The 21,190-nt window shown below is 40.6% G+C and overlaps 1 protein-coding gene across 1 annotated transcript in view; it reads left to right on the forward strand.

Annotated features, from left to right (window-relative positions):
- Positions 1-203: 203 nt before the first annotated feature.
- Positions 204-21,190, forward strand: part of lsp1a (lymphocyte specific protein 1 a) — a gene marked incomplete at its 5' end in the record, with an annotated part of 40,758 nt that continues 19,771 nt past the window's right edge. The window contains 3 exons of the mRNA XM_079253352.1: positions 204-262; positions 14,581-14,727; positions 19,546-19,924. Coding sequence (XP_079109478.1) covers positions 204-262; positions 14,581-14,727; positions 19,546-19,924 — 585 coding nt within the window. The remainder of the gene's footprint in view (positions 263-14,580; positions 14,728-19,545; positions 19,925-21,190) is intronic.

Genomic DNA, 21,190 nt, shown 5'->3' on the forward strand with positions numbered 1-21,190 from the left:
GTGTGTGTGTGTGTGTGAATTACTCTTTGACGGCGTGTGTGAGTAGTTTCATACCCTGTTGTAGAGCTTCAGCTTCACCACAGCTGCAGGACAGAAGACTGCTTTCAGGGAGTGAAGAAAAGGAGGAGGCAGCTTATCTTCGGGGGGGTTTCTGTGATCTCTTTTATTCCACAAGAGGAAGACGGTAGGAAGAAGAAGCCAACATGTCCAACGCTCTGCTGAGGAGAAAGTCCAGCAAACAGGGTTTACAGAACCTCATGAGGTATGTCCTCTGGCTGTTCTGGTCGTTTCACACAGAAAAAAAACTGCTTGGGTTAATATTTAATGTCACCCTGTGAGGTGAAACACCCAGCATTATACCTGCAGACAAAGAGGATTGTTTCTCTGTTTGTGTGGTAAACATCTCGCTGTAAATGGGAACAGTGGGATTACTGGAAGTGTTTTAGGTCATGCAGGGTTTTGGGGGATTTGGGGATTTGAGATCAGCTTTAATGTCATCATGTTAATTCATAATAACAACGAAACAGTCCACTGCTCAGTTATTTTTGCTTCAAGTTGGAAGCACACAAAAATAAAAGAGCTTCGGGAAGGTTTGAGAGGCGCTAGACGCCCGAGAAGGGAAGTGGTGTCAGAGGTGAAAGGTCCTCTGAGTATGTCTTTTGTTTTCTGGGGGCCTTCAAGCCAAGGCATGTCCTGGCTTTTTGGAAGATTCATTTGTTTGTTTTTCATCCTGTGTCTGACTCTACAGTCATGTTTAACAGATGATCTCATTGTGCTTGTGTAGTGGAGGGTATTTCATTATCTGAGACACTTCTGCTGGTCACAGCGACCAACTGGGATGAGATTTATCACTCCTAACTGTGTCTTATGCAAAGCACAAAGCAATATTATTGCTTATTTTTATCACTTTTTAGGTTATCTTTAGAATAAATCAGATCTCACTTTCGGATGTTTTCTGATTTCCTCCGTCGTGTTTTTATCTGAAATATCTGTTTCACGGATTCCCTGATCTGTCTCGATTAAATTTCAGACCGGATATAAAGAAAAATAAGTTTTTATGAAGATTAAAGTTCCCCGATCTGCAGTGTTTTCTGTTTGTGAAAGGTTTCAACCAGGAGCCACTCAGACTGGCTCAGCACAGACACTGGAGACACGTTAGATCGCCTCTGTTCAAGAAGATTCAACGACCCAAACCTTAAAGCTCAATAGTTTTGTTTCATGTGCTTCATCATCATCATCAACAGCAATAAACATGAATATTCTTACTTCATAAGTGAAAAAAAGTAGTATTATTTCAGAGTAAGAACTCTGATGGTCATGGTTCAGGGTGTTTGTGGCTGAATATCTGCAGCTGCAGGAGAATTACAAGATTTTTTTTTATTCATTGTAAAATAAAACACTTTAGAATACTGTAGAGACTTCTGCTAATCAGTCATTATTTTACACACTATCAAATAGTTTTTTCCCAGATTTATTTCAATTAAACCTTCTAGAATGATATTTAGTATTAAATAAAGTTTTTTATCTACCTGCACCAACCAGTAAAGTAATGAGACAATAATAAAATCATTTTGTCCATTTTTCGTGTAATAAAAGCAATAATGGGTTTTCCCTTTTTTCTTTTATTCTTTTTTTTTTTCTGTTTCCTACTGGGATTTATCAGTTTTTTGTATTTAACCTCAATGAATGAATGAGCAAATTCATTCATTCATTCATTCATTCATTCATTCATTCATTCATTTTAAAGAGAATAACAATCAGTTTTGTCATTTTAAATTTGGCCATTTTCAAATAAAGCCAATAACGTAAGAATCTTGGTCATTTAAAAGTAATAAATTCAAAGTAATGATTTTTTAATACTTTTTATGAGAAAACTTTTTTGCGTTTATGCATATATTTATGCATTTCTCAGAAATTCAGTCTTATTTATGTTTCATTTGCTGCAATTATTTTTTTAAATGACTCTTCATGCCAGGCCAACAACCAGCCAATAGTATCAGAACTTTAATCGTTCACAAAATGATATTACATTATTTGCAGTTTGTATAGGATGGTTGCTACCGGTGTTTTCCCAACAATTTTTCAGGTCCTTTAACGCCTTCATTGTAAAAAGGTTTTTTTTTTTTGTTTTTTTTTTTTTAAACAAATATCACTGAGACACAGATTGTGATGACGGCCTGGTTTACCAGCGCTCTGAGTGGAGATTTTGTAATGTGTAAACCTCTGAGTCAGAGTGAGAGCGGCGTCTGGGCTGCAGATAACAGCTGGAGGAGGCAGCGTTCCGCTCTGATTCAGTCTACTCAGCAGATGAGCTCAGTCTGGAGGAGCACATCATATGTCATGTCTGACATCTGTCAGCTCAACGGTCAGAGGACACAGTTCATCTCTGAGGTTTCACTTTCATCCAAAGTGTTTGCAGTATTCTGATAAGTAATTCCTTATCAGGACTGAATGGTGTTCACTGAGTTACACTTTTCTTGGTTTACAGTTGTTTGGATTTTCCAACGCATCATGTGTGAGAATTCCCAAAGATTCAAAGTGGGACTTTTCATGTTTACTCATATGGAAATAAATAAAATAATAAAATAGACAGAGGTGGGGGTTTTTGTGAGTTTAACAGATCATATTTTTATAGTTACTGTATTTTTCAAACATCAAATTATTTTGTTTCCATAAAAAAAAAAAAAAAAAAAAAAAAAACTCCCGTTTTTCAGAATTATTAAAATTCTTCAAAGTTCTGCAAGAGTTTCTCAGCTTTGTTCTGACTTGCAGCAAGTAAAGTCAGACTGAAAACAAGATGAATGTGACATGAAAGGATGATGCTTCGGATTTCTTTTCTAACCTTTTTCCTGACCTTGAATGCAGTAAGAAATGACAGTTCTTTCTGTGCAGAACCAGATGCTGTAGTTTGTTCATGTAGTTTGTTGTTTTAATCCCCGTCAACTTTTAACCTTTTTTTTTTTCAGGATAGGCTCAGTTGTCAGATTATGAGTATAAAATTATGTGAAATTAATGTATCAATTGACATAGTTGAGAAAAGGCCAACCAAAACAAGAAAACAGGATTCATTACAAACAGTAGTTTGTAAAAATAAAGCAGATTAACAGCAAACCTTTCTCATGCGCATGTCATTCTCTCACATTGTTGCTTTCAGAAGAAAAAAAAATAGTGGCATTTGAGCAAACTACATGTTAACATAGTTTTTTTTTTTTCTTTTGCAATAAAAAATAATTTAAGCCAAAGAACCAAATCCAGCTTGGCTTGTTTTTTGGCGCCATGTGAATTAAAAATTGCTGCTTGGCTTTATTCCAGCAGTAGAAACCCCTTGTTTTTGTTCCTTTCAGACTGAACTCTGTTCATTCGTTGCTTTTTGGCTGCTCCTGATTGGACATTATCATCATTTGAAACAAGCTGATTTGTGGAACGTTTGACAGGAAGTGGCTTTATCATCATATCTGGGTCATAATATTGGCCATTTTAACAACAAATTAGTGATAAAAAATCTTTTTCATGATGAAAATGTGTCAAATCAAATAGCTCTCCTCATATTCATTGCTGATTGAGCCCTTTTATTGGATTCTGGTGTGCTATCAAAGGAAACATTAAAAACCTGCAGGATGGCGGCCCTTGAGGATTGACTCTGGATGTCCCTGATACAGGTGATAGTGTGTTAGTGACCTGGTGGAGTTTTAATTGTTGAAACTGTTTTAACTTTAATTGTTAATCGTAATAATCTGAACTCTAATGTGACTGGCGTCCCATCCAGGATGAACTCTGCCTATCTTTGATGATCGCTGGGACAGGCTTCAGGTACCTTCACTTGGACTAAGCAGTATATAAAAGAGATTAATTGTCTATTTATTTGAGAAAAATCCCTTTTTTGTGCAAAGCAGTGCAGTAAATATATTTTGAAGTTCATAATCTTTTTCTTGGTGGTCTCCATCTGGTCTGTGCTGTTAGCTTTGAAATATCAGGGTTAAAACACAGAGAAACTGTAATATTGCTGCTGTTTTTAGTGAGATTTCTTCATATTATCTGTTCACAGTGTTACAGTGTCGGAGTATAAATTTGGACTCAAACTGAGCTCAGACAGCCGTAAGGCCACAACATGCTGTTATCAGATGGTTCATGGCTCCAGGTCAAGGCAGGCATGCAGCAGAGCCAGCCTGTTTTTAATCAGCTCTGTGTAGGAGACAAACACCCCCTCCTGTCCGCCAGCCCCGGCCAGCAGTGGGGATGCCGTTCAGGAGAGCTGTGACCTCTGACTCCCTGAATCCCCCCGTGCACTAGGGTGATTTCCCTCTGTTTACGATACAGACAGATAAGACGGAGGAATGTTTTTGGGGGAGATGGAATGGAATTAGCTGATGAGTGACGTGGGCGACGACCCACCCCTCCACCTCCACAGGTTGTCTTCATTAAGATGTTAGAGGAAGGTAAACAGAGCAGGTTTCCTGGTTGTCCTAGAACAGATGCTATTTGTTATTTATCTCTAACCTCAGAGAGCTTGGCACCATGTTCCTACAGAAACCTCCGAATTGTTCGGCTTTCCTTTAGATACTTCAGTCGTGACATTCTCTCCTTCATTGGGCAGGTTTTTGCTAAAGACTGAAGCCAAAGTGGGAGGCAGGAAGAATCGCAGGAACTCATGAGCAAAGCATCAGATGATCTAATGAGTCTGTTAAAGCCTAACCAGAGAGTTCTTACACCGGTCCGATTGGAAGATTAACGTCAGGAATAAATGGTTAGAAACTCGTGACACAGTGAGAACATGAAGACCCTCAGGTCACTGATCTCTAACTGAGATGTGATCCCAGATCCTGAATCCAGGCTGCAGGTCTGTGTGCAAACTTCACAGACTTCAGGGATCAGCAGTTCATTGCAAACACAGACATAACATTGGGATTAGTGTCTGAGTGGACCCCTGGTGGTCGGATGCTGGCTGCTGGTGTGTATTGCATGGATGTACTGCTTTGTTCCATGTCTTCCTGTCTGTTCTCTTCAAATGAAATGATTTCTGCCTGTCATCATCACTGAGGAGGGAAAGTCCAGAGAAAGTCAGAGTCTTGCTCGTTGCTGCAGGAAGACAGAGGGCTGGTGTGACAGGGAGATCATACAGGTAAATGACAAACCTCATGATATCAGACGAGACATGAATCAGTTAACGAATCTTTAAATCAAACCTGACTGTGAAGAGTTTCTTATTCAGATCTCAAGAATGTCTGCACCGGTCCAAGCCCCGCCAGGGTCTCTTCAGGATCCAGGTGACGTTACTTTAGATGTTTCTGGGAAGCAGCTGTCTTTTTGTTGTGGTGTCAGCGTGACTCAGAGCGATCTACTGTCCTGACTTGTCTCAGCACAGAAGTGACTTCATCTAACAAATGTCTTCCCACCATCGCACTGCCGAGCTGGGCAGGGTTTCAGGCTGAAAGCAAAGCTTGTTATTATTGTGTCATTCAACCGAGCCATGAAGCTGATGACAGCATGCTGCTTACAAAAGAGCGTCAGAGGCTTTAATACTTTCAACCTCCTTCCTCTTGATTATGAATCCTTCTTTCAGCCTTGATGAATGTTGCTGGACAATAAGACGAAATCCTTTACAAGTGCAGACAGAGAAGCGCCAGCAGCATGTGCTTTAGTGGCTCTGCAGAGAGGTGGCCCTTTGTTTTTCTGCACGTTTCCTTTTATTCAAGGTTTCTTCTTTTGTAGTCATCGTATCACATTTTGTCTCCAAAACACAGGGGTTTTTTTTTTTTCATTTTTTTGTTTTATTTAGTTTTATTTATGCAAGACACACTCAAAGAAGTTCACTTGGGTGAACATGGATATGTAAAAGCACTTGGAGTGACTATTATTGAAGGTTGATTGTAGATTTTTTTTTTTTGTTTTGTTGTTTCTAAAGCTTCTATGTATTTGATATAAAACATTTCCATGTATAAGTGTCATATCTTTGTTAAATATACTGCAATAATAAGGATTTTACAACCCTAAGAGTCACTCCAAGTGCTTTTACATATCTGTGTTAACCCAAGTGAACTTCTGTGAGTGTGTCTTGCATTAATTAAAAATGAAAAAAAAATCAGTAGCAGCGAATTAAATTAGATATTTTTTTATCTAAACTGGCTAATTTGTCAACATACGCATTAATTAACAGTGAACTAATGTTCATCAATTGATGATCAAATAGGGATCAAGTACTTACATGAATGAACATCGAGCTCAACATTAGTGATGAACAGCGGGAATTTGTTATAAAGTCTTTATTAATTTATGCATTAGGTCATCATGAGTTGTGATTTAATAAGTATTTAACTTGTGCCATTATTGTGAACTGTTACTGAAAAAGTGGTGACGTGGTTTCTCAACCTCGACCCTGCAGGACAACAGCGGCTCCACGAACATACACGATAAAGTCCAGTTTGCCATCAGAGTCAGAACTAGTCAGAAAAACAGTGCAGTGTGAACACAAACTGAACCGAGTCCCTAATCAATACAAGTCAAACAAGACAAGAATCACTTAATGATCCGACGTCAGAAGGATGAAGGATCGTGAACAATGCTTATTCTGTCCTGTGAGCAGTTATTGATTACTGAACATTCGGCTTAAACTGTTCAACGTCAACAGATCCTCTGACAATATCTCAATCCAAATCAGTCAATATGTGATTGATTAATTATTTTTTAATCTTATTGTCAATATCAGAATTTTTAGTAGCTAAATAATATTTGTCTGGTTCTGTCTTCTCAGCTTTCTGTATTTAGTTACTGAATGGTTTTAAACCACAGGTCAGACAGGAGCTGAATTCTGGTCATCGTCTTTATTTTCTGGTGATCTGTGCTTCTGTAACAGTGTCCTGATCTGCTGTGAGACTGTGTTGACTTTCCTCATGTTGATTTATCAGCCCAGATGAGTCAATCCAACAAGTTAGATCTGTTTTAGGTTCCAATGACCTCCAGGGCTCAGGAGCATTTTGTCAGCCGTTACAGGTGGAAGCATTCAGGGAGACAGCATGCTCGGTCTTGTCTGTGGTGTCAGTTTACTGGAAAACAAAAGAAGCTTGGAAAAGTAGTCCCTGATTCCGGCAACAGAGAAAACTCTCCGTACAGGTTGACTTTATTGTCTACAAAACTGATGATAGTCCAAACTGACTCTTCTCTTAAACAAAGACAAAGAAAGGGCAGGTAGGAGGAAGTTTGCAGTACTTCAGAATCACTCTGATGGAGATTCAGATGTTTGAGCTGCTGCCAAGTATGACACAATCCCCAAGTACTGATTACAGAAAGGAAACATAATGAGAGGGCAGAGAAGGGAGAGTTTCGCTCAGACTATCAGCTGGGTCAAAGAATCCCACATTTCAACACCACAGCCAGCATTTCTTTCACACGACTTTGAGCTGGTTTAGTGGGGAAATGAAATGTACAGTTCAGGTCAACTTTATTTATATAGTTCTAATTCCCAGCTCGGTCATCCGGGAGGGGCTCAGAGTAGAGCCGCTGCTCCGCCGCATCGAGAGGAACCAGTTGAGGTGGCTCGGGCATCTGGTCAGGATGCCTCCTGGACGCCTCCCTGGTGAGGTGTTCCAGGCACGTCCCTCTGGGAGGAGACCCCGGGGAAGACCCAGGACACGCTGGAGGGATTCTATCTCTCGGCTGGCCTGGGAACGCCTCGGGATCCCCCCCGCAGAGTTGGCAAATGTGGCTGGGGAGAGGGAAGTCTGGCCTTCCCTGCTTAGGCTGCTGCCCCCGCGACCCGACCCCGGATAAGCGGCATGAAGATGAAAATGAAGATGAAGATAATTCCCAAATAATGCATCCTTGTTACTTTTACAGACACAACACAGTTAATTGTATTCCAGATAAAGAACCATTGGAGATTGATTGTCCTTTTTCATGGTTTGCTTTCCAACACCTCCATGTCCTGGAGTGCCCCTTGAGCAAGACACTAATAGAAAATACTTGGTAAAGTACTTTGTAGAACCTGGATCCAGTGAAAAGTTATATTGTTTCATAGTACTGTATCATACAGGGAAGAAATATTCAGCAGGATGTGATCTACATTTATAGGGGTTCAACCATCAGTCTACAGGTGCTGTGTGGACTGGACAAGGTGTTAGACCATTTTCTTTAGGGGTCCTGTGTAAGTATGGAGGTACCTGAGCTCTTGTATGACAGGTGCCAGAGCTGGGTCCACATTACATTATAAGTTGTGTCTGTTATAGGTGAGGGTTGGACTCCACCAAGGCTGCCCTTTGTCACCAGTTTTGTTCTTAATTTTATGGACTGAATTTCTATGATCAGCCACAAGGTATCTGCTGGCCGTAGATTTGGGTCTCTAATTTTTGAAAACGATGTGGTTCTGTTGGCGTCATGGCCGCAATCTCCACCTCTCACTGGGATCCCCATTAGCTTTCAGCAGCTAGCTGAGACCATTCTTCTTGGGGTCTTTTGGTAAATACAGGTGATTGAACCCACAGTTGGGGTGATTAACTTGATTTACTGGTCCATGTATGTTTCTACCCATACTTATAGTCAGCTGTGAGTAAGGACTGAAAGGAGGAGATGGCTGGGTTCTCTCTGAGATGAGAAAAAGGGCTCAAAGTAGAACTGCTGTTCTTCCTCACCCAGAGGAGCTAGATTAGGTGGCTCAGGCATCTGATTACGATGTGTCCTGGACAGCTCCTCTGTAAGTTGTTCTGGGTGTGTACCACTGGGAGGAGACCCCATATAAGGCCCAGGACGAGCTGGACAGACTATGTTTCTTGGCTGACCTGGGAAATCCTCAGAAATTCTCCTGGAAGGGCTGGAGGAAGTGGGCAGGAAAAGAGAAGTCTGGGCTGCTCTGCCCCTTTAACCTTACGTAAGCAGCAGAGGATGGATGGATGGATGGATGGTCGGGGACCACTTTACTGTTTTAATCAGTGAGTTTAATTTATCTTGTTAGTTTCCAGTTAACTTTAAGTTTGGAGGAAAATTATTCTAAATTGACATAATTTGTTTTGAACTTTTTATATTTAAAGGATTTTAGATTCACTGTGTCGTTGAGTATTTGATTAAATGACCTGGCCTGACTCTGACCGCTGCGTTTCTGCTACTCTCAGCACCTCTTAAACAAACACTGCTCACCCTCGGTTTCCCTCTTTCCACCATTACACCATTATCAGAGTTTTCTGGGTTATATTTGTGAAACACCCACATGATCTACATCAAGCTGTGAACTGGCCTCTCTACCTCTGCCCCTTCATTTGTTTCCTCTTTGCTCATTCCTGCCTGCCAAAGGAAAGGCCAAAGGGAAAACAGGAGGAGGTAACGGAAAGGATGCACTGCTGGTGGGAGTTGACATTATCTGTTTCTTTGCTCCAAACCACATATTTATCTTACATTCTCAATCATTTAACATGGATCTAACTGTAAGTGCAGCATTTTCAGTCCTGCCAAGCCAGAAGATGGGCAGAGTGGGCGGAACAAACACAAACAACCTTCTCAACACACCTCACTGATACCAGAATATTCAGGAATATTCTCATTTGTTGTGTTTTTCTCTTTGGGCATTGGAAGTTCAGTGCAACTGAAAAAGTAAAACTGGGGAAAACCCTGAAGGTATAAAGGCGAAGGAGAGTCTGGTATCTGACGGATTGCCCTCCTTCATCAGTCCTGTCCATAATGGAAGAAAGAATAAAAAAAACAGATAGAGGTTTGAGCATGATTTGGACGCATCAGCTCTACATGTCGTAGCATTTTGCTGCCACACCACTGACTTTGTGGCTCTGTGTCTGATCTCTCTGCGTCTGGTGGCTCTTTCCTCTGACGTAACACCCACATAACGTCTCTCACACACAGATGCATCTGCATGCACATACAGTTATGGTGCATTCCAGTTGTCTCATAATTCTGAGCATCAGATAGTAGGCGACATCATTAGCAGGTATTTGGTTTTCACGCTGCAACAACTCTGGAAAATTGGTATCTCCATTTTTTAAACAATTACACTGGAATATAAAACTACAAGAAACAATTCTGGTGATCATGATTAATGAACTACACATACTGACACAACTTTTCATGAACAACCCCACCTTTTAATGTACTCATCTATAAAACAACATGCCACTAGTGTCCAAGTTGCACTACTAACTTAGTGGACACAGAATATGTTAGAAAGACATTTTATAAAGAAATAATGACTACTGCTTGGAGTTTGCGATTCTGAAATTCCTTCCCTCAGTAGAAATTCTTTCAGAAAACAAACTCCAAAGACAACTGGAATAGAAAAACCATGACTGTTGCTGTCCCACTTTTACCTTTTGAGTATAAAAACTGCAACATTGATACTGGATCCACCACATTCACCATCATCCGGCTCAAAGCAGACCTGTTGTCACAATTTGAAAGCATAATTATATCATCTGTTAGCAACAACAAAGTGCAAACGTTAGCTTTATTACATTTGTATTAAAATAACATAACACCATCAGATTAACTTTACAGGATGTGTTCAAAAGAAGAATAAGAGAACATTCGTTGTTTCCATGCATGGCTGGCTTTGCCGTGACCCACCCTGGATAGCTTTAAAATGGGACCAGTAAAACGTCCGGCTGAAAACAACTTGTTTGACTGGGAATGCTTATGAGAAAAACTGTTACAGACGATAAGAATACTTTATTGAACCTGAAGGTTCACAATAAAAATGACTTGTGAACATTTCTAGTTGGTAATGCTATTGTTGATATTTTAGCTTCAGAAAAGACTACATTCAAACTGAACAGATAAATGCTTTGTGATGACATGAAACTAAGTGTTGAAATATCTGTTGTCTTTGCATTCATCCATGTTTCTGTGCTGTATTTTGCTGTTTCTTCTTTCTCTTAGGCAGTGTGTTGGTGTTGGCTCCTCAGCCTGAGATAGCCACTCAGTATTTCAGCTAGTGTACTTTATAGGCTGTAAGCTTTTTGTTTTTAGGGGACAGCTCATCCCCAAATACCCCAGAACCTTCAGCTAAGAGGTTGAGTGGTGGGGGCTGTTACCTCCATGCACGCATTAACAGGCTCTGAGAGCCATTATGGATTTGTTGGTAATCCAGAAGCCAAATGTGAGTGTTGGAACCTGACACCAGCACAGGTCCTTAGAACTGATTAACCTGTTAGATTGCCCCACCTTTGCTATTTATTCCTGTTAGGAGATAATGTTTCCACACACAGAGGAATTAATGGAAATGAGGGCGTGAGATAAAGGAAAAACCTGGAGAGATCACTAGTCCATTAGTGGACCAACAGAAGGACATACTACACACACACTTACACCAGCAGAATGATTACAACTACCAGTCAGCCTAAAATGTAGGATCACCAAAATATTCATGAAGATTGAAACTAGAACAGTTGTCAACACAGTAAATATGACAGTTCAGATCCATCATCAGGATCAGACCTCAGCTGTAACCGCCACTGCCTTGCAGGAAGGCAGCAAAAGGGTGGCTTCATAAATCCTGATGATGGTTCACTCATTTTGGACCAGGAGGCCTTCAGAGGCCAAGAGCAGACATTTCTGCAGTTACTTACATTTCATGTTATTATGAAGCCTGTGCGCTAATTTCCCATTATCTTTTCATGTACTTTTTTTCTTTAGATAATTAATTACTGTAAGTGGTTAAATAACTCCAATGCAGTGCCAATATGCAACAAAGACATCTAAGGGCACCTTACAGACAAGTCAATACAAGCCAATTCATTGTGAACCAGTCAGTGTTCATCAAAGCCAATATAAGATAATACTGTAGCTGAGGAAATCAATGGATTGCAACTAATCTTGACTTCAGTTCACTCCCCAATTCTGAGAAGCATGGGGTGGCAGACGACAGTGGGAAGGTAAAACTCCCTTTTAAATAGGCAGGAAAACTTCCATGATAACAAGAATCAGAGTGAGAATTAGGGAGGAAATGCCTGGACCAACTGGAGGTGGAGAGGACAGGATCAACAACTTTTAGCCAGGGATACCTGCTGAGGGAGATGAAGAGAAACTCAAGTTATTGACACAGATTGCAATATGGGAATTAAAGAGCAGATAGATGAAAATGGAAGGAAGTGCTCAGTGCATCGCTGGATATGCCTCAGCAGTCTAAGCCAAGAAAAGCAGAACTTGGGATGGCTGGACCACCCTAACTTTAAGATTCATCAGAAAGAAAGGTTTTAACTCTCATCTTTACCCTGATCACGTTCACACTAAGAAAAGAACAGGGAAAATGTTTCTTTGCATTTTGCCGTTTGTTTTGACAAAATGAAAAATTATTTTTTTAGCAAATGGTTTAGATTTAATTTAATAAGAACATTATAACAGTGAAATGGTTTCTAAACTTCATTTATAACAAACATTTAGTTTGTGTTTTACATAGATGATGAATGACCTTTATTTAAGTTCAGCAGATAACTTAATATATTTCCTAAAACAACTTCTGCTGATTTATTGACTCTTTTCAGCTGCTCATGGCAGTGAAGTTATGACCCGGTCCAACTAATTAACTAATTTACCAAAACCACCAATCAACACTGACTACAACTACAACTGAAAATGAATGAGTACAAAATAACTTTGTCTTTTTTTAAATTATTATTTTTATTATCAATTTTGCCCTAAAAAGATTTATGCTTGCTTTGTTTTTAGAAAGCCTCTTTACACCAGCAAACACTTTAAGCAGCAAGCTCCGCCTCCACCGCTTGCCATTGCTTTTCTCAGAGGGTCATGATGGTAAAGGAGCGGACCCACCTACTGGCACAGCTAACAGCACAATGAATGGCACTGAACAAACCTGAAGGGACTGATGCTAAACAAGAAGCAGGGTTGAAAAATTCACAACCGGGAGACATGTGAACAGGAAGTAAACAGAAGTTAATTTGCAAGGGAATAAAGTTTAATTACAATAAGAAACAAGGAGACCAGACACTGAAGAAAACACAGAAATAACAAAAACTGAATCAAAACCCAGAGTTCAACCATGTGACACCTGTTTCCATGGTAATTCCAACTGCTGGCTTCCTGGATCTGGAAAGATACAGCCGTTAGTGTTTAACAGCACCTATGAAGGTGGTGCCTGAGCCCCATGCAGGGTGGACCCCCGTCTGTCTGATCCTGAGCAAAACCATCACGTTTATCATAAAAGTCTTTTATTGAGACTTGATTTCAGTCTGACAGTCTGAGTTGTGGCAAGGAACAGGTGGGAGCTTCTTCGGGATTGTTCAGTGACCTGTTATACGGTCCTGATGAAACAAATGGTGTAACTGTTTCAATGCTGGGAAAGATCAGACAAAAACCCACAACCACTGTCTATTTCTTTATCTAAATTTGAGTCTCAGATCAGAAGTAACAGAAAAAAATGAGCAGAAATCTCTGTTAAAACAGACACTGGCACGACAGGCTCAATAACCGTCAAGGCTTCAGGCAAACACATCTGTCTGGCAGCAGATCCTCCATTAATCATGTTACCAAGCAGTAAAGATGACATGATAAACAGTTTACGACAGATGAGCTGTTCTCATACTGTGTACACAACACAACTCCTACATTTGTTATGCTTTCACCAATAACTTTATCTCATGAACGAAGCCTTTATTTGAACTCTTAACTTTGACTTAAAGGGTATTTTGACTTAAAGGGTTTTCTGCATTTTGACTTCCAGACAAACTATATGCTGACATGTTGGAAAGTTGTCTCTTTCATAATGGTTTTGACAAGTGAACCACTAGGAAAACTATCCTTTTCTGGGCTTGTTGAACAATGAATTTATTCAACACATTTCATTAAATCCATCCTTTTTCTCAACCACTTAGTCCAAATTCAGGGTGGCAGGAAGCTGGAGTCTATCCCAGCATTCATTGTGCAAGAGGCAGGGTATGCCCCAGACAGGTCACCTGTCCATCCCAGAGACAAACAACCTAAGGCCAATTTAGAGAAGTCAATCAACCTTAGGAATTATATATTAGGAAGCCAGAGTGCCCAGAGAGAACATGCAAACTCCACACAGAAAGGCCACAGATCAAACCTTCCAGCTCTTCTGTTTGGTTCATTCATTAATGGTCTGCCAGTGTTTGACATCATTAAAATGTGCACAGGTCTTCATGTGCACAGTACAATAAACAAGATGCTGCAGCCTTTCTCAAAGTTTGAAGCCTGCAACAATAACACAACCTGATGATTTTACTGAAGGAGAAATGTTCATGGATGATTTTAAATCCCCCCCAAATGAATATTTTCTCCAATTTAAACTTCAAAAAGCAGATAGAAAAGGTGGCCACTACCATTATATGTAATTGAGCAAATGGACACATCAGAAAATATTTAAAACCAAGGCGCAACTAACCTCTTCATGCATGTTGTGATCTTTTCCCACATAACCTGCTGTTTTGTTATTTGGCCTTGAGCAAACAGAGCACCTTTATAAGCACATTCAAAGAACTAGATCAAAAGCTCACCAGTTACCATCGCTGTCAAATCATGGGAAAGTATAAATCTACTTCATTTTGTCTTGATATATTCAAGGCTAAATACAACAATACAACCCCCTTCAGTAAATTGTGTCCTCCTCTTCTTCAGACTCACCACTCAAAGGAGCATCGAGGATGCCGAAGAGCTGGAAAGAGAGCGACGTCGAAGAGCAAGAGGAGCTTCACAGCGAAGGAACAGCGGTTCAACCCCTGGAGAGTCATCCCCAGAGAGCAACATGGCAGCTGACCAGAGCATGTGAGAACATCCTGAAGAATCAAATGTTTCTTTTAAAATGATAAAGTTTGTTTGTCCGTCCTTTTGGTTCAGACTGGACAATAACAAGTCAAATGTTAAGTTACAGGGTTGTCAGTGAAATCAGTGCTGCTGTTCAAGCTGCTGCCAGCAGTGCTTTTCTGGGCTTTTTAGAGTGGCTACAGGAAGGATGGTGGCTTTGCATTTCATTAAGAAGGAGAAAGCTTTCATTTTTAAACCGCAAAATATGTTGTGGTTATGATTATTATGATTATGGTAATTTCTTATTAGCCTGATTTACTGATGCCTTACACACAGTGTGCGATGTAGCAGCTCTATACAGCAATCTGCAAACAGGAGACAAACTGAGAGACGAGACTAGAGACAAGGAGCACACGTGACGGCGCGTGGGAGGCAGGAAGTAAACACAACAACAGCAAAGGAAAGGAGAAGAACCCAAACAAAACAAAAAGGGAATTAATTCCACATGAAGGAACTATAAAATCCCAACTCCATGAAGTCAAACAGCATGTGGAAATGTATTGTTTTGGTGTTAGACTACATTTAAATGTACTGCTCTGACAAACAGATAGTCTGGCTCGTTGCTCACAAGCAGCCATTAAATTCCTCACCTACATAATCATGGGAACTCAGGAAGCTTCCAAGAGCACATTATTCATTCACTCACCTCATGACCAGTGACTTCCTGTCCAAACTGCCTGCTGATTTTTTTTAATTATTATTTTTACAATTTAGTGGGTTTTTTTAAAGATTCCATGTTTGTGATCATGTGATCCAGATAAACATACTTCTGAGGCCATCAGTCCACATCAGATGTTCTCGCGTGCACCCCCACCCTCCCGGTGGGGATGAACACACAGCTGCATTACACAACGCCCAAAGAATGTCTTGAGGGAAAAGTTTCACCACATGAAAGCCTGCAGCGTCTCAGCTGATTTTAAATTTCAGGCTCTTAATGTTAGTTTTCACCATGAACATCATCTCCTCCATCACATCCCTGCAGGGATTTACCGTAAAGCAACTGTGATCAGATGGAGAGGCGGGATGATTTATTCTCTTTGCTGCTGACTAATTTGCTATTGTATGATTTAACCCTTAAAAGTCTATCTTTGCTATTATTTCTGTTTTATTATATAAATGCATGTAGAAGTCATTGCTTTTAATCTCAGTCATCATTCAGACATTATTTATTCAGGACAGTCACTGTTGTCAGATTCTGGGACAAAAATAGTGTAAAATTAATGGATCAACGGATATAGCACCATAATCCAGCCAAAAAACCAACCCAGAATTTATTATTAAATGTAATTTGTAGAAAAAACACACCTATCAACAGTGACCTTGAACTTTTTCCCTCATCTGCATCATTTTCTCAAGTCTTGGCTTTCAGGAGAAAAAAATATCAGCATTTAAACAAACACACAACAGAAACTATTTACATAATTATTTGTTCTTTTTTTTTTGTTTGTTTGTTTGTTTGTTTCAGTTTACAGCTATTTATGCTCATCAACAAACTATCTCCAACTCAACTTGCTTTTGGTGCCACTTCACATAAAAATCATCCTCTCTGAACTTTCTACTCACTTGTTTATCTTTGGCTGCTCCTGATTGGACATCATCATCAATTTAAGCTATCCGATTGATAAAAAAGTTTTACAAGAAGTGGCTTTATCATAATTTCTGGGTCAAATTTAAGGCCTCTTAGCAACATAGTAGTGATAGTGATCTTGTTTACGATCAAAATATGAAAAATTATGTTGTTATCATTGATAACTTATTATGAATTTACCACATAGAGTTTCAGAATAAACACTGCATTTTTTTCATCTGGATTGTAAATCTCCTAGACGGGATATGAATGCCAGGTTAACTTATGTAGATCACTTACAGGGTAAGTTATCAATTCACCCCACAGAGTTACCAATGTTTGCTCCTGAGGAAGTAACGATATTAGTGCTAGTGCTCAGGCTGCCAGAGAGCTCACAGGCTTTTCAAAGGTTAGATGATTTTTTGGGGATTCTGGTTCCAAAGCCCCAGTCTTGCATCAAGGCAAGTCCAACTATATCTAACTGGAACCGCTCAGCCTTGTTCACCAGCTCAGGCTCCTTTCCTGCAAAGAGCATTCCACGTTCTTAGAACTAGTTCCTGCAGCTGAGGATCAGACTGGCAGGGTCCCCACCTTCAGCTGCCAACTAGCTCGCATTGCACCCGACCCCTGCAGCCCCTCCAACGGCTGGTGGGACCACAGGAGGGGGGCCCATATAATGCTTTCAGGCTGAGAATGACTGGGCCCAATGGGCAAAGGCCCGGCCACCAGACACTTGCCTTTGTGCCTCACCCCCAGGCCTGGTTCCAGAGGTGGGCCCCAATGACCCACGTCTAGACAAGGCAACCTTTCCCCCAATATTTGTCCTCATCATGGGGGTCTTTAAACCACACTTGGTCTGGTCCCTCCCCAAACATCTGTTTGCAATAGGTGACCCTTCCAGGGTCACAAAGCCCCCAACATCATAACTTGTATCTTCTTCTAGACACACAAACTCCTCCACCATGATAAGGGCGCGGCACAGGAAGGGGATTGGTTCAGTTTATGTAAACTTGGACACAAGAATTAACTATGTTTTTTCAAACTCACAGTATAACATCATCTCTAAGTGGAAGTAAAGGAAAGGCACCTTAAAAAAATAAAAAACAGTAAACTTTATTTTTTTTCTTTAGATTTCATTTCTTCCTTTCTAATCTGTTGCTGAGATAAACACTTTCTGTACTTAAAGTCACTGGTTTATGTTCAGGCTCATTGTTTTCACAGAGCTCAGGCACAGACTCTTGTTGCACTGTTGGGGCTCCGCTGGGTGACCAAGGGTCTTAATCACTGAGGGAATGTTGAGTAAATTCCTTTCTGCCAGCTCCCAGAGACCACAACACTCTTTCATTACTTTCAATCAGCAGGGGAGCAGTCGCAGGCGCCCCTGACTTTAAAAATGTGTCAGATATATTTTAAAACTGTACATATGTACAAACAAGAACATATTCTGATTTATAGAACTGCGCACTGGGAGTTTAATAAATCAGTTTGATGTCCCTCTGTTACTCACCATCGACCCCCTTTTGTTCTCTTCATTTGTGGTGTCATACATCCAAAAAAGTGTTGGAAACACTTCTCACAAACTTTGCTCCATATTGACATGATGGCATCACACAGTTGCTGCAGATTTGTCGGCTGCAGATCCATGAATCTCCCGTTTCACCACATCCCAAAGCTGCTCTGATGGACTGAGATCTGGTGACTGCAGAGGCCATTGCAGTCCAGTGAACTCACTGTCACGTTCAAGAAAGCAGTTAAAGATGATTCAAGCTTTGTGACATGGTGCATTATCCTGCTGTAGTTACCCATCGGGATGGACACGGTCATCAGCAATACTCAGGTGGGCTGTGGTGGTTAAACCATGTCACGTTGGTACTAAGGGGCCTAAAGAGGGGCCAAGATATATCCACTACACCAGCAGCCCCAGGCAGCGGTTGATGAGTGTGTGAATTTCCACCTCAGGTTCTTGCTCTTAGCTGACAGGAGTGGCACAAGGTGTGGTCTTCAGCTGATGTAGCTCATCAGGACATGTTGTGTGTTTGGAGATGGTATCCTGCATATCTTAGTTGGAACCAGTGCTTATTTGACTTCCTGTTGCCTTTTTTGTTTCCAACCACCTGCTGTTCTTATCTGACCCCTGACATCAACAAAACATTTTGTTCCAGATACAGTATCTGGTGCTCATTGGATATGTTGTCTTCTTCAGACCATTCTCTGTCAACCCCAGAAATGGTTGTGTGTAAAAATTCCTGTGGATCAGCAGTTTCTAAAACTCCTCAGACCAACAACCATACAATATTTAAAGTTACTTAAATCTCTTTTTTTTTTCTTCATTCTGATGCTCAGTTTGAACCTCAGCCAGTCACATTGACCATGTCTACATGATCTACATGATGTCTACAAATGTATAAATTGGCTGCTATGTGTGTGGATAATTACATATTTGTGTTAGGTGAAGAGGTGGATCTTAAAAATTGGACTATGAATCAAGCTTTGCATTTACTGAAAATCATTAATTTAGTTACTATACCATTTAGTCCAGTTCAGGATTGTAGGGTAGAGTCGGTCCCAGCAGTGAGCAATGGCTAACTGTGAAAGTGGAATGAAAATGTTGACACCAGCTCTATAAAAGTCATCCAAGTTAACGTTCATCCTTTTTTCTGTCCCATGTTTGTTGTCCTAAAACTGTCTTTGAATGAACCCTTCTCTGGAGAAGGAGGCCTGACCTTAAAAGTAAAAGATTAAAAACTGCTGAAGAAGATTTAAGGCCCACCTTTGCTCCATTAAATGCATAAATAGAAAATTATTGAAATCTTGTTGCCCTTATACTTCTATACATCTTTTATAATGCCACGGTTGTGAAGTCAGTTCATCCACTCCTGTATGATCTGGCTACAGATTATTTGGATCGTTTTTTTTTAGCCTGATCTCTGTAACCAGTTTAATCCTGTGTTTATTCAATCACTGTAAGCCTTGTTACAAAAATCATTTAATGCCTTTTGATGGAAGGATACTGACTTCCACTGCAGGAGACCAGCTCTGATTTACTGGCATGAAACTACTCCCACTAAAGCTACTGGTTCCAGGACTCTTGACTTCATTGTTTTTATTATACCTTACTTCAGTTTTATGTATTTTATAGTTTTATTTCCACGTTACACAGTGATGATGGTTGGTGAACCAGATTTCTGACTCTGCATCTATTCCATCCACAGGTATGACAGTGACCTGAAGCCGAGCAGCTTTCCTTCGCTGGAAGAAGACGAAGGCTTCAGTGACTGGACTCAGCGCAGAGAGAGACAGCGACAACAACGCTTGCAGGAGCTCAGCCAGGGAGGTGAGGAGGATGAAGATGAAGAGGAATACTTGATGAACAAAGCCATGCCCATAAACATCACCCAGGGCCCTGGGGTGTACTCAAGCCAACTCCAGAGAAAAGGGCAGGAAGAGTTTGACAGGGCCAGAGTGGAAATGCAGAGGAGGAAAGAATGCGAGGAGGAGGCGAGGAAGGAGGAAGAGATGGAAGAGGAACAAAGGAAGAAGGATGCATTGACGCCAATAAGGAAGGAGGAGGTTCAAAAGCCGAACACAGAGGTAAGGCTTCCTTCAGCGGTCACACTCAAGTCTGAAGTCACTGGGAAATAATCCCAGAGAAATTATTGGAATTCCAAGCTGTTCCAAAAACAAAGTCAGGTAAATTGACACAACACACTAATTTCAAGTCATTCTGCAAATAATTAAACACCAAATAAATTTTGTATCATTTCTAGCAGATGCAAATGAACCCTTTGTAAAAAGTGTTTATGACATGCTTCCTGCCTTTCTTTTGGACTCAAGGAGGTCAGATACATTTAAAACTAGTTAAACTCTCCCCAAACGATCTGACCTTAAATAAAGCAAAATTCAAACTGCTGGAGGAAAGTTATGGCCCATTTATGCTCCATTACATGCATAAATACGGGCATTTAAATGTTGTCCTCTGTGACGTCACCTGCAGGTTTCCAAAAAGCTGACATGTAGCTTACAGGGTTCCCACCGTCACCATCTTGGCAGCGTCAGGCGTGCCATAAAAAATACAAAAATGGGCAAAGAGGTTGAGCTGAGAGGGGTAGCTATGATCATGGGGGTAGATGACTGGCATCTATCAAACGCTAACCTGCCTGTTGCTCAGCGCTAACTAAGCCAAACTGGAGCTGACAGAAGCTAACAGGCTAACAAAGTGAGGCCGATAAAAGCTAAAGCTTGTTACACACTCCACGAGAAGCGAGCACTTTGTTGTTGCTCTTGAGGCCACATAAACAAGAAAAAAAAAATCTTTTTCGTCAGGTCTATTCATATTCCCGGGAAGCTTTGTCTGCAGCGGCGAGGGGTCACTGCAGGAGCTGATTTCTGCTTTATGTGCAATGAACCCGGTTATTTCATATTTAATAAGAAACTTCATCCGCAGCAGGGCAGTTTGTGCACACGGGTGCATCCGTGTGTTTTAATGCCACACCTTGTAAAAATGTTTGTATTTTTAATTCACCACCTCTGTCAGCTGTTTTATCAAAACAATCAGTTTTAACTGCAACAGCAAAAATTTGGAAGCGGCAAATTTCTGCGTCATGCTTTTCTGTGGTAACCACGCCCACCTCAAATGTTTGACCAATCACAAGATACTTCTTGGAGCCCAACAAGAAATAACTTGTGCCATCCTGATGTATCAAGAACGGTCTGCAAGAACTGTCTTCAAACGCGACAAAAAATGATGTAATTTTCTTCTCGGGGCCTGAAGAACAACATCAAGGTGTTAGCCGGCTAAAAACTATGGTTGGACAACACTCTTCTTACAGCCGGATATTGAGTACCTGTCAGTCAAAA

The sequence above is a fragment of the Telmatherina bonti genome, assembly GCF_933228915.1.
Source record: "Telmatherina bonti genome assembly, chromosome: 2".
Lineage (NCBI taxonomy): Eukaryota > Metazoa > Chordata > Actinopteri > Atheriniformes > Telmatherinidae > Telmatherina > Telmatherina bonti.